Source organism: Palaemon carinicauda, chromosome 13 (genome assembly GCF_036898095.1).
Source record: "Palaemon carinicauda isolate YSFRI2023 chromosome 13, ASM3689809v2, whole genome shotgun sequence".
NCBI classification, from domain to species: Eukaryota; Metazoa; Arthropoda; class Malacostraca; order Decapoda; family Palaemonidae; genus Palaemon; species Palaemon carinicauda.
Window position 1 is genome coordinate 144,577,052 of NC_090737.1, and position 14,840 is coordinate 144,591,891.

The 14,840-nt window shown below is 38.8% G+C and overlaps 1 protein-coding gene across 1 annotated transcript; it reads right to left on the bottom strand.

The window, feature by feature from the left end:
• Window positions 1–3,838: 3,838 nt before the first annotated feature.
• On the bottom strand, window positions 3,839–4,264 carry LOC137651862 (uncharacterized). Its single transcript, XM_068385080.1, has one exon. The coding sequence runs from the start codon at window positions 4,262–4,264 to the stop codon at window positions 3,839–3,841; it is 426 nt and encodes a 141-aa protein (XP_068241181.1).
• Window positions 4,265–14,840: the final 10,576 nt, after the last annotated feature.

A 14,840-nucleotide genomic window follows, 5' to 3' on the forward strand; every position in this document is an offset into this window, starting at 1 on the left:
AAGTTGGGTCCCCTTCAAGAAGCAGTCTTCTGCAATGCAAAGAAGGCCCTATCAACTGCTGTGGCTCTCACTTTTCCTATCCCATATGCCCCTCTCCTTCTCTCCACCGATGCCAGCAACGTCGCTATTGGTGCAGTACTCAAGCAGGTGGTCAACGGCTCGCCCCGCCCATTGGCCTTCTTCAGCAGAAAACTGTCTAAGGCAGAATCGGGTTATTCTACCATCGATCGAGAATTGCTGGCGGTGTACTTGGTTGTCCGTCACTTTCGCCATTTCTTAGAAGGTACGCCCTTCGTCATTCACACAGACCACATGCCTCTGGTGCACGCCTTTACTAGACAGTCTGATGCCTGGTCCCCCTGGCAACGCCGACATCTCTCCGCCGTGGCTGAATACAATTGCACCCTTCAATACGTCCCTGGAAAAATGAATCCTGTTACCGATGCCCTGTCAAGAAACATGTTGGCTGCCGTTCAACTGGGATTGGATTACAACACCCTGGCTGAAGCCTAACGACAGGATCCAGAGTATCAAGCATGTAGGACATCCTGCACGTCCCTCCGTTGGGAAGACTTCCCCCTCGAAGACTCCAACACCACCCTCCTCTGTGACGTCAGTACTGGTAGACCGCAACCTTGGATTCCTGCTCCCATGCGACGGCAGGTGTTTGATTTCATTCACGGCCTTTCACATCCCTCGTGCCGTTCTACTGCACAGCTGCTGAAGGCAAAGTTCATTTGGCACGGCATTTCTAAGGATGCTAAGGATTGGGTCCGCGCCTGTACTTCTTGCCAAACTTCCAAAGTACATCGACACACGGATTCCGGAGTGGGCACCTTTCCTCAACCTCAGCATCGTTTCGCACACATTCACGTCGACGTTGTAGGCCCCCTACCCACATCACAAGGACATCAATACCTGTTTACCGTCATCAACCGCTCCACTCGTTGGCATGAAGCCATTCCCATGGAAACTGCAACGTCCGCCTCATGTACATCTGCCTTACTCTCTGGATGGATTGCAAGATTTGGTATCCCTGAGCATATTAATTCCAACAGGGGAACCACTTTCACCTCTCAATTGTGGATATCATTAGCGAATCTCCTGGGCATCACCCTAGATCAGACAACGGCCTACAACCCCGCTGCCAATGGAATGGTTGAACGTTTTCATCACACCCTCAAAGCAGCTTTGATGTCCCGCTGCAAGGATTCCAACTGGTTTACTCAGCTTCCCTGGGTCCTCCTGGGACTAAGGACCACTCCTAAAGACGCCCTCGACGTCTCGGCAGCTGAAATGGTGTATGGCGACCCGTTGGTCGTCCCTGCCGATTTTTTTCCTTCTACAACATCCTCCGACGATCTCCAGCGCATACGTCACGTCGTGGGAAAATTTACTCCATGATGCCAGACTTACAAGCCCCCAGCGAAGCATCACATACCAACAGACTTGCATTCTGCAACGCACGTCTTCCTGCGCAACAACACTAGCAAGCCACCACCAACGCCCCCTTACACAGGCCCTTTCCTTGTGATCCGCCGCAGTCCAAAAGCATTCCTACTAAACATTCGTGGCAAAGAAGACTGGGTCTCTATTGATCGTCTAAAACATGCTTATCTTCTGCCAGATGACCCGCCTACAGTTCGCCTCTCTAGATCAGGGCGCCCTATTTAACATGTACAGTACTTCATTTTTAGGGGGGGAGCCATGTACCAACCGTGTGTCACACAATCGTACATAATTCATTTTGTATAATATTATGCTTGTATCCTCGCTCTTCCCTCGCACTAAAAAGAACAAGAATAAACATGTCTGTGTTTCTCCTATGTAACATTGTCGGTTTATCGAACATGTAATTTCTTGTTGCCTTGAGGTTTTGTATATAAAGGAGAGTGTTCTATAATAAATTAACTCAGTTGCTTTCACACTGCCTTTGAATTCACAACCTTCTCTCGGCCCGTTACACTCTGATTATTCTTGCTGTTATTTCCCACTCAGCAGGTAGATATCCAATTTTGCTAAGAGCTAAAAATGCTTGCATTACTCCCTTTATGAAGTTGGTTTTGCCTTCTTTATTTATAATATTCCACCTCCCGAGCCCTTGTTCCTCTTTTACAGTCTTCCTTTTCCTTAAAAATAAGGCTATCACATATACCAGCATTCGATGCTGTTTTGGTACACAATCCCCGGCCACTCCTTTAGAGTTCCAAACTTCTTTTAGATTATATCTCTTACGCATGGTATAATCTCTCTCTCTCTCTCTCTCTCTCTCTCTCTCTCTCTCTCTCTCTCTCTCTCTCTCTCTCTCTCTCTCTCTCTCTTTATATATATACATATATATATATATATATATATATATATATATATATATATATATATATATGTGTGTGTGTGTGTGTGTGTGTGTGTGTGTGTGTGTGTGTGTATGCGCAGTAGTACCTCGGTGTATGAGTGACTCTAAATACAAGTAAATTGGTATATGAGTGTAAGAGTTAAAATTGGTTTATGCCTATTGTACTGGTATGCAAGAAAATTTCCCTTCTCATGCACACATTTTGTGGAAAAGTACTAACGAGACTACTACGTAATGTGCAGAAATCATTTGCATGGTGCCCATACGCCAACCATGCAGAGTTCACATGATTTTTACACCATTATTTCTTAACCTTAGCTCACATTCTCCTGTCCCACCCACCTGCTCAGACCTTGAGTCTTCCATTTCCAAGGACCACTCATACTAGTATCATCTACAGTAATCATATAAGCATGTTTGGAAGCGTTCCTTGTAGAGTTATGGCCTTGTGTTCTTTATCAAATTGCGTTTGCCATGATTTTGTATTGTTCTCAATAAAAAAAAGTTGAAATCAAAGCACTTGTTTTGCAAAAGGGGTGCTGACATCAACAAAACAATAGCCACGTGTTCTTGACAAAGTAGAAAAGTTTCATCTGGACCAATGGCAAGTAGTTAGCATGAAAAGAAATTATTTAGAAAATTATTAGTGAAAAAACAAAGGTATTATATGCTGAATATGTAAAAAAAGAGAGAGAGAGAGAGAGAGAGAGAGAGAGAGAGAGAGAGAGAGAGAGAGAGAGAGAGAGAGAGAGAGAGAGGTGCAGACAAAAGAGAAACTGTAATTTTCAAGGTAAACTGTAACTGGTTGGAAAATTTCAAGAGAAGAACTGGCATCCATAATGTTGTTTGACATGGTGAGTTTACGAGCTCTGATGTCAAGGCAAGAAAGGCATTCGTTGTAGAATTTAAAAGTTTCGTTGATTTTGAGTCTTACATGCAACAGAATGTATTCAACTGGGACGAGACCAGTCTAGTTTGGAAAAAGATGCCTTTGAAGATCATCATCACAGTAAAAGAAAAAGTAATTTCTAGTCGCCAGCCAATAAAACACCATCAAACCTTTCTATTCTGTGCTAATACCAGTGGTTATTGTAAATTAAAACCTCTCCTGGTGAGTCAATAAGGAACCCAAAAGTATTTAAAAGTACAAATTTCAGATGAAGCAACTGAAACTTATGTGGAAGTCAAATAATCAGGCTTTGGGTGACTTGCATTTTGTTTGTGGAATGAGTAAATTAAGTTTAGGTCCTATGGTCAAAAATTACCTCATGGAGAAGAGTCTCCTAATCTAAACCTTATTATTTATATGCAATAATCCTGGCCAAGTCTATCTACTATGGTCTTTTCCCCAATTTTGGAAGGTAGGCGACATAAAAGGGGGGATTTGTCTTCTTATCATTCTTCTTGCCTGACGAGGGACTCAGCCGAGTTTAGTTGGTACTGCTAGGGTACTATAGTCTCCCTTCCCCCATATTCCACCACAAATTAACATTCATATGCTGAATCCCCTATTGCCGCAACATCGGTGGTAAAGTAGCAATAAGGCGTCACAATTGCTCGCCATGAATTCCTATTTCCAGTAAGATCTATTGCCTCTCTCACATTTATCCTTCTATCACCTAGGGCTTTTTTCCTTCCATCCATCCATCTGCACCTGGGCCTTCCTCTTGCACATCTCCCATTATCTCTTGCGTTTGTCACCTCCCTCAGCAGATGGCCATTTTCCAGCTTCTCTACACTGCAAAACCCCCTCAACACATTCATATCTGCTCTAGCTGCTAATTCATATATCACCCCTACTCTCATCCTCACTACTTCGTTCCTGATCCTATTCAATCGAGATACATCACCCATACTCCCGAGACACTTCATCTCAAGTGCATCCAATTTCTGTCTCTTCGTCTCTTTCATTCCCCACAACTCCAATCTATCCAATCTATGCAATCACTTTCTCATACAGAACTCTCATTACATTTATCCCTAACTCTATTCTTTACCACTCCCTTCACTGCCCCCAACATTTTACATCTTTAATTCACTCTTTGGCATACATCTGCTTCCACTCCACCATTTGCAACAACAATAGAACCTGAGTACTCTTAAACTGATCTACGACCTCAAGTAACTCTCCATTCAACATGACAGTCAATCTAGCACCACCATTCCCACATTAACTCACAACTTCCTTCTCTTACACACTTCCAAAATCTGTCACTAATCAACACAGCTTCTCCTCCGAGTCTGTAACTAATCCAGTATCATCTTCAAACAACAACTAATTCACCTCCCACTCATGATCGCTCTCATCTACCAGTTTCAATCCTCGACCAAGAACTCATACATTCACCTCTCTTAGAGCTCCATCAGCAAACAAATAAAATAACCATACCATGGTGACATCGCATATCCCTGTCTCAGCCCCACTCTCACTGGAAAACACTTACTCACTTCAATCCCTATCCTAACACCTGGCACACTGGCTATGTATAAACTCTTCACAGATTGCAACAACCTTCCACCAATTCCATATAACCTCGTCACATTCCACATTGCTTCCCTATCAACTCTATCATAAACTTTCTCCAGATCCATAAATGCAACATCTACCTCCTTACCTTTCTCTAAATATTTCTTGCATAACTGCCTAACTATAAAATTTTGATCCATACAACCCCCACCTCTTCTAAAACCACCCTGCACTTCTAAGATTGTATCTTCAGTTTTATACTTAATTAATCCTATTAATTAACTGTACAATACACTTTTCCAACCATAGTCAACAAACTAATACCCCTTGAATCACAATACTCATGCACATCTCCCATACCTTAGTATAGCAGAACAATACATGCACACATCCTGTCCAATAGCATCATTGATAAAATAAAATATATATCAAAGAATCCCACCAACGATTCCAGTACAGTCACAACCCCTTCCTTTAACATGTCAGCCCTCATACCATCCATACCAAGTGCTTTTCATGCTTTTGATTCATGGAGGAGTTTAAAGTCATTAGGATCAAGTTCCAGCCAATCCAACACCACTCCAATACTCCAATCCATGAATCGTTAGGTGTTCTCTAATTCTAAGATACTGTACACAAAAGCAATGTTCCATCAATGTCTCGAGATCACTGATGGCGTAAACACCACTCTCCGAAACAACATTTTCCCATTGCCAGCTACTTCAAAATTATTGATAAAGCCTAGGAAGGACTCACTATCAGAACTCTCAATTCTACATGGGTTCTGAATGAGTTCCTAATGCAGCAGTTGACGATGAAATTATGCCCTTTGGTAAGACAATGTTATTAGCAGCTTACGACCAAGGAGTTGGTGGAGTTACATAGATAGTAGCAACATAAACTTGCCAAACTTTCATCTGAGGAAGAGGAAGGGCAAAATAACAAACCTCTCACTTCAAGTGAAATTCATCATCATCATCATCATCCCCTCCTACGCCCATTAACGCAAAGGGCCTCAGTTAAATCTCACAAGTCATCTCAATCTTGAGCTTTTAAATAAATAATTCTCCATTCATTATCTCCTTAGTGCCTTGTGGAGCCCAGTTGAAAGTTTGGTAAACTAATATCTCTTGGGGAGTGCGAAGAGCATGTCCAAACCATCTCCATCTACCCTTCACCATGATCTCATCCACATATGGCCCTCCAGTAATATCTCTTATAGTTTCATTTCTAACCCTCTCCTGCCATTTAACTCCCAATATTCTTATGAATGCTTTGTTCTCAAATCTTCAAACTCTGTTGGATATTGTTTAATTGTCATAACACGACTCATGTCCATACAGTAACACCAATCTCACTAAAATGATATATAGCTTAATTTTTATGTAATTTCAGGTGATTTGATTTCCAATTTTTACTTACCTTAGCCATTATCTGATTTGCTTTTTTCAATCTTTCATTAAACTCTATCTCTAAAGACCCTGTATCAGCAATCATAGTTCCTAAATATTCAAATGATTCCACCTCATTAATCCTTTCTCCTTCCAATGATATTTCATCTTCTATTGCATAGTCCGTTTTCATCATCTCTGTCTTTCTACCCAACCTTATGTGATATTTTATATATTCTGGTAAGCAAGATTTGTAAGTCCTGTGGCGTTCTGCTAATAATAACAGCATCATAAGCATACTCTAAGTCAGCTAATTTCCTGTTACCAATCTAGTCCAGTCCTTCTCCGCCATCCCCAACTGTTCTGTGCATTACAAAATCCATGAGGAGGATAAACAACGTAGGTGACAACACAATCCGTTGTAATGCTCCACTTTCCACTGGAAATTCATTTGATAGGACTCCATTATCATTAACTTTGCACTTGGTGTGGTCACATATAGACAGCCAAATTTACATATTCAAGAGGAACCCCATAATAACACAGGATTCTCCAGAAATTGGCCGGTGCACACTATCAAAGGCTTTTTCATAGTCCACAAATACCACCAAAAGTGGATTTCTAATTTCTATTTTCATACAACTCTAGTTCAAAAAAAGACAAAAGCAGTCATCTTTGATAGGTTCCTTGTGAAACTGGAATGTGTAAAGGTGTAGAAAAAAAAGATGACCAAGCATCCAAAAAGCATAAATCAAGTGATTCAATTAATGATAGTGAATGTCGTTAAAGAGAGAGAACTCCCAATATTTTATCAGAAGTTGTCATGGAGGGAGATTCTCCTTCCAAGCAGTAAACCATTCCCCTCCTTATCCTCCTCACTCATCTCCATATGCCAGCCCCGACTCTCCACAAAGGTAAAGTGCGAGTGTTAATTCGTGAATATTACTATGGTTTATTGGAAATTATTAATCTTTATTCTTTTTCGATGTTAAAAGTTATGATTATTCCATAAGGTTCCATTATAAAACCTGTAGCAATGACTATATATGTGTATTTGTAATAGTTAGTTATTACATGTTTAAAACACATGACGTAATATGTCGTTGTGGAAGAAGAAGCTAGCGTGAGATTTGCTGTAGTCAGACAAAATCATAACAGGATGCATTTTGCATCTCTCAGCAATGTAACATTTTTCTGAAGCATAAACACAAATGCATACCGTGTGAAAGATTGTGTCTCCACCGGATGCAGGTGTCTTCCTAGACTAATGTAAAGTTTACATATTGTGTTTAAATGCTGAGACAACTAAATATACGATATCTGTGATATCGATATTTTAGGCAGTTCTTATCTATACTTCACCTGAATTGGTCATCTGACCAAACCAGCTATACTCCTGTGATGGAGATGTTTAACACTGTTGTTTTTAGAGAATAAACCATTTTAAAGTTACCATGCTTGACTTTAATTCAAGACTCAACATCTCAAACAACACATACTCAATGTGTGTTAATAACAGTAGCACACTAATAAATGGTGGCAGCGCTAAAACTGTAAAAACCAGAGAAAGATATTCAAGAAATCAACAGTAATGAATCTACAATTTTGACTAAGTATCATAGTCCATCGAAGACTAAAACATTTAATGAATGTTATACATACAAACTGATGAACTGGATCTTCAATCAACATCCTAGGAAACCCAAGGACTGACGTTCAAAGCTTACAAAACATATCCAGGAAGCACTACATTCAACGGAAATTGGACCAAAACATTCACCCAAATATCAAGAGAGAGAGGGAATCGGACCGACACATTCACCCAAACATCAAGAGAGAGAGAGGATATGACGACATCACACAGAACCATATAAAGCTAAGTACAATTTTCATATTCATTTCAGTTTGGGCAGTGAAGTGTAGTTATCACGAGTCGTTAGTCGATTATTACCGAGGTGAGTGGTTTGCTAATCTTTTGTTTTCCTTTCATTAAAGGAAACTGTGTTCAACTCCGAATTCTCATCTAGAATTTTTCTCTCTTTGTGCTGATTCCGTTTTCTTTCAGAAATTCTCGGGAAATGTCTTGGGATTATTAGCATTGTTTTGGGGAATTTTGTTATAATCTTTATCATTGGGTGCTTATGCGTTTACGCAGTGGACGTCTGTATTCATATAGATATTTTGATAGAATTGCAAGGGGTCGAAGAGATAGGAAGAGAAATACAGTAGTCATGACGCCCCCTGTGAGCCCCATCCCTGGACCTAGTGGCGTAGGACAGATTAATCCTCTCCCGATTGTGACGCTTGTAAATGCCAGGTCTGCAATCCTTCCTTTTCAGGGTCGGGTTAATGGGTTCTTGCCTCAAAATGTGGAGTCATGGATTTCATCCGTCGATGCCCATTTAAATGCCAAACAAATCGTAGACCCTTTTGTACAATTACAAGAAGCTAAAAGTTTTATATGTTTTTCAAAGGGGGATGCGAGTGCATATTTAAGAGGTGTTTCATTTCAAGAAGCAGTTACCTGGGATGATTTCAAAGTTAGGTTACGCGCGGTCTATGGGGGTGAAGAAGCTATGGATGTAGTATTAACATTAAGAAATACACTTAATCAAGCCACTATGAATCGGCTTAATGTTATTGAGAGAGCAGCTCTCATAGCTGATAGGCTTAATGAATATCAAGATATTTTAGGTAATTCCACTAGGGTTACTAGAGATAACATCTCCGTGAAAGATTTTTTACAATTAATGTATTTAACTTGCATGACACTTATGTTGCCTGAAGCTTTAGTGCGGTGTTTTGATAAAAAGTTAACGCCTGCAAGTACGGAATTGGATGTATATAAACAGATAAAAAAACAAATGTCTAAGTGTCCTGATCTTGATCCCGTGTTAACTCAAGTTTTTGCAAAGAATGAAACAAAGCCACAACAAGTAAATGTAGTTGATAATAGTCAAGTTGCAGGAATGACGTGTTATAATTGCAAACGTCAAGGTCACTTGATCGCGGACTGCAGAACGAAATTCTGTTCGGTACATAATAGTTCGACTCATTCATATAGTCAGTGCTACTCGCGTAAGACACAACAGAATCCTAGAAATGCACAGTCAATTCCACAGTCAGTTCCATATGGAAATAAAAAGAAAAATCCTCATTTTAACAATAAGAAGAAACAGCCAAACGTCAATGTAGTTCAGAATCCGAAACAAACAAACACTTCTTCGAATAACGCTGAGCCTGGGTCGTCAAACCAGACCTCACAAGGTCAGACTAATTTTCAGAATGTGCAGAGCAAAGTAAATACCACATAATTAACTCCAGTGGGGAAGAGAGTGATGTTGGGTCAAGGTCATTCATATCAACATCAATAGTATTGAATAATCAATTTAATGTTTTATCAGATCATTGTGAGGCAATAGATTTTCCTATGAAACACACGGCCGAATTAAGTAAAACAGTGCATGCTCCCGTAGATTTGCAACGAATTCATACAATAATAAGCCAAAATGAGTTACGACCAACCTTATATGCTGTAAATTTAGAACACAAATCCTTTACTTTATTTTTTGACTCTGGTAGTCCACGTAATATCATGAATTTGAGGACACATCATTTGTTGTTTTCGAACTTTCCGATAGAAAAATCCGGAGTAAGACTCTCGGGTATAGAAAATAATGAATTAAATGTCATAGGCATAACTCATGTTCAATTCAAAGTCGGTAAACGCACGTTTGCCGATACATTTGTTGTTGTACAAAACTTTGATATGTATCCAGCTGTAATTATAGGATACCCATCTATGGGAAATCAAAACATTATCTTAGCCCCTGCCAAGCACGGCGTGTATATCAAAGGAAAATTCTATAATTCTTCTAATACCTTAAAATCAGTTTTGGATAAAAAGGAGACGACAAATGTAACCGTAACGTACGTTGAAGAACCAATAACTTGTCTCACTAATAAAGAAATAATATACGCGACCCAGCAGAATTCTCGTTCACCCGTAATATCATCTTGCACGCAATCTATCGAGCCAAACCTACCTTCGAATTTAATAGTGCAAATAAAGAAAACATTACCGGGATCTGAAATATTAATCCTTTCCGACACTTTGAAAACTAACGGATTGTCTGTCACACAAGCTATTTATACAGTAGGCTCACATCAACAATGTAATATTGAAGTCTGTAATCATTTAAATAACACTTTAGTAATTCACAAAAATCAACATATCTTGGATGTAGAAGTTTATAAACATCGTATTCTTACCGTTGCCGAAATCAATCACGCTTAATCAGTTGCGGATGAATCCCTTTTGCAATCTATTAAAAATAAAATCAATAAAGACATTCAAGACGAAGAAATTCAGCAGAAAATTTTTGGACTTTTAACTAAATATCATGATGTTTTTTCCACTACGGATGGATCCTTAGGAAAAACAGATGTGATTGAGCATCAAATAAGGTTAAAGGACAAGCAGAAAATGATCTATGTACCCTCGTACAGACTCCCTATGAAATTCCAGAATGAAATAAATGATGAAGTAGGTAAAATACTAGAAGAAGGAGTCATTAGGAAATCAAACAGCCCTTATAATTTTCCATTAATAGTTGTACCGAAAAAAGATTGAACATAGCGTATCTGCGTAGACTTCCGTCATCTAAACGAGGAGACGATCCCTGATCGATTCCCAGTGCCATGTACTGACGATATTTTGTCTTTGTTAGGTCAGAATAAATATTTTACCAGTTTGGACTTACTTAAAGGCTTTCACCAGATATCATTAGAAGAAGATAGTATCCCATACACAGCCTTCAGCACAGCCAGGGGACATTATGAATTTTTACGGATGCCTTTTGGTTTACGTTGTGCTCCCATAACATTTACAAGAATGATTAACATAGTGTTTGGAGACTTGTTAGGGGATATATTGCATGCCTATATGGACGATCTTGTAATCTTTTACAACACCTTAGAAGAACATCTACGTAAGTTAGAACTAGTACTACAGAGATTAAGACAACATAACTTAAGGGTAAAGATTAGTAAGTGTGAATTTTTCAAAACAGAATTAATATATTTGGGTTTCATGGTGTCAAGCCAAGGTCTTAAAGTAGTCCATGATAAGGTGTCGGCTATACGTAATTTTCCCATACCTACTAATGTCAAGGGAATACAGCAATTTCTGGGTTGTAGTGGATATTACAGGCGTTTTATATGCAACTATTCAATAATAGCCGCTCCTTTAACTGATCTTACGAAGAAGGGCATAGATTTCATATGGTCTGAGCATCATCAACAGGCGTTTAATACCTTGAAAGATGAACTGTGTAGTTCTCCTATCTTAAAATTTCCTGACTTCGGTAAGGAATTCTTCATTGCAACAGACGCCTCAAACTTAGGAGTAGGAGGGGTATTGCTTCAGCAATATGATAAACAATTTTTCCCGATAGCTTTTTATTCTCGAAAACTGAGAACTTCTGAAAGTAAGTATGCAGCAATAGACAAGGAAGGGCTACCTATTGTTAATTCACTAGTGCATTTTAAGTTCATAATATACGGTTATCCCGTTAAGGTTCTTACTGACCATAAACCACTAACCGAGTTCTTTAAAGGCTTCAACCACAGCCCTAAACGAACTCAATGGCATTTGATCATTCAAGATTTTGGCGCAAGAATCGGGTATTTACCTGGGAAAGCAAATATCATTGCGGATGCATTATCACGCAACCCCGTGTCATCTTGTACGGAGCCTTTAGCTGAATTAATAGATATATCAACATCCATGCCTATTGTTAAAACGATATCTGAACAAGAAGATTTAGGCTGGAGCGCTGAATTATTACAGACTGAGCAAAGAAAAGATCAGAAAATAGAAACAATTATAAATGCTTTGAAAGGCAATCATAAGGAAAAGGGATATATAAAGTATAAGCAGCAGAATTATAAAATTAAAGATAATATTCTGTGTAGGACCGTGACAAGGAAAACCCGCAATACACCACATGTAACTAACGACCAGGTAGTAGTACCAATCTCACTTATTTCCACTGTCCTGAATTGGTTACATGCAAATCCATTACATGGACACCCGGGGTTCTCATTAATGTCACAGAAAGCCAAATCATTGTTTTATTGGTATACAATGCTTACAGATATAAAAAGACACATAGCTAATTGTCGCACATGTCAGGAAAACAAAGGACATACGAAAACACCTGTCCACCTAGGGGCTTATCCCGTGCCCAATCAACCCTTTGAAAGAATACATTTAGATTTGTTAACAGGATTTTACGAGTCAGACAGAGGAAATCAGCACCTTTTAGTAATTGTAGATGCTTTAACTCGATATACAGAACTAATAGCGCTTAAAACGAAAACTGCGATTGAATGCGCTAGGAAGTTTTACGAGTGTTACATTTGTAAACATGGAATTCCACACATGATAATCTCAGACTCGGGTGGTGAATTTAATAATCACTTTCTTACCTCATTGTGTGAATTCCTTAGCATAAAGAAAATAAATACCATGATATATCACCCAGAGTCGAATGGGCTAGTGGAAAGAGCAAATAGGAAGGTTTTAAATATATTAAGAGTAACACTAGGGGGATCAGACCCCAACTGGGATATTGCAATACCTGCGGTACTGAGTACTCTGAATCATTCATATCATATATCAATTAAAATGTCACCGCATGAAGCATTGTATGGTACCCCAGTTAGAACGCCTTTCCATGTATTAACGCCTACAACTAATCTATCAAATCCTTTAAAAGAATGTATAAATACAAGCAAAAGTCGATATGATATCCTTCGAAAGAATTTAGAAGAATCACAAATCATAATGAAAAGGAATCATGATAAAATAGCGAAGCCAACTAAAACATATACCGTGGGTGATAATGTATATATACATGTAAATGTACGTAAAGGACTCAATTATAAACTAACACCTAAGTTTGAAGGCCCATTTAACATTTTGGAAACATTAACGGCCAATAGGTTTAGAGTTCAAAACGTATCCCAACCCACGGATGAGAGAATAGTACCATTGGCTCACATAAGAAATTAAAAAAAAAAAAAAGAGAGGGAAAGAAGTGAGGGAAAGATTTCTATTTGTATGTGTTAGGCAGTAACGAGATTTTAAAGTAAAATCTTGTTGTTTTGCCTTTTTGCACTGATGGCTTTCATTTTTATTTTGTTTACAATTTTGTAAAGCTAAATTAAGTATTTTTTTGTTGGTTTTACATAAGTACATATATTTTGGTTAAATGTAGTGTTTAATTAGCTTTGGTTTAAATGTAGTATTTAATTTGCTTTGGTTGAAAAAGCTCAAGTTTTTGTGGCGCCATCTATTGAGTGCATTTTGAAGTGCGGCCTTCCTCAATATTTTTTCTTCCTTGGCAAATTTGTAACTTTATTTTTCTTTGTGGTGACTGGGAGTGTTGTAAGGAGAGGTGACTTGTGACTCTCTAAAGTGTTCTCGCCAGTCTAGTTCAAGGCCGTTGAAGACTCTGGAGCTGCTGATCTGCCTATTGTGGATTATATATACAATCTACTGTCATTGAGCTGCTTCTTAATGTGGAAGGCAGTTTACATGTGAAGCTACGTGTGAGAATAAGACTTGCAACTGTGGTTCAAGTGATCAACTGGCTTAACCTGAACATTGGCAGTTTGGTGTAGAGCAGGGCTCGAGAGCCTTTTTCATCTTTGATGGATATTTCTACTGTATCAGCACCAGAGTGGTCTTGTTGGAGCAAGTAGGGAGGCTTCTCTCAGGTAAGAGGAACATCCCCTGTATTTTGTCGAGCCGTAGACTGAAAGTGCATATCCACCAACGGCTGTGAAGGGCAGTTCTACTGATGAGAGTCACAACCTGTGACCACATTTATGAGCAGCAAATGGACTCGTCTATATCAGTACCGGTCTGTGTCATAGGACCAATATATTTGTGCATCTAACTATTGTCAAAGCTGTTGAAGGTTTAATATGAGAGTGTTGTAAGATTATGTACTTTAATATTAAGGTTTAGATTATTGTGATATAGGTAGGATTATTGTTTCTTTTTGTATGTTCTTCCACTTCTTTCCTTTCTGTTTAGTAATAGGTTAGCCCGGTGGGTAAAGGCTTTTGGGTACCTTGACATTAAAGATATGATTTCCTCACTATGAGTAGGGTTTAGTTTTAGCTTTAGGTGACTCATTGAGTTAATCGATGGCATATTGTATTTAGTCAATTTATTACTTTTTGTGAGCCGTCAGTATTAGTACATTTATTGTTGTAATAAATATTATGAAATTTTTGCCCTTGTGTCTTTCGGGTTTTCCTCGCACCTACTGATTTGTGTTTTTGTCACTGGATTTGAGAATAAGATAAAAGAACCCGTTATGGCTTCCTCCTAGAGGGAGTTCGTAACAGTATGATTAAAAGTTTTCTTCTTAATACAGGAGTAATTACATATATTTTTCTCGTTACAGGTTTCCAAGATGAATTTTTGTTGTTGGGAGTGATATTGTTCGCTCAGACATTTTTCTCGTGTGGGACGAGCTCTAAAACTAAAAGTATAGATTTTAAATATGGCACTATAGTTGAAAGACAAGAAGACATTTTTATTACATCAAGC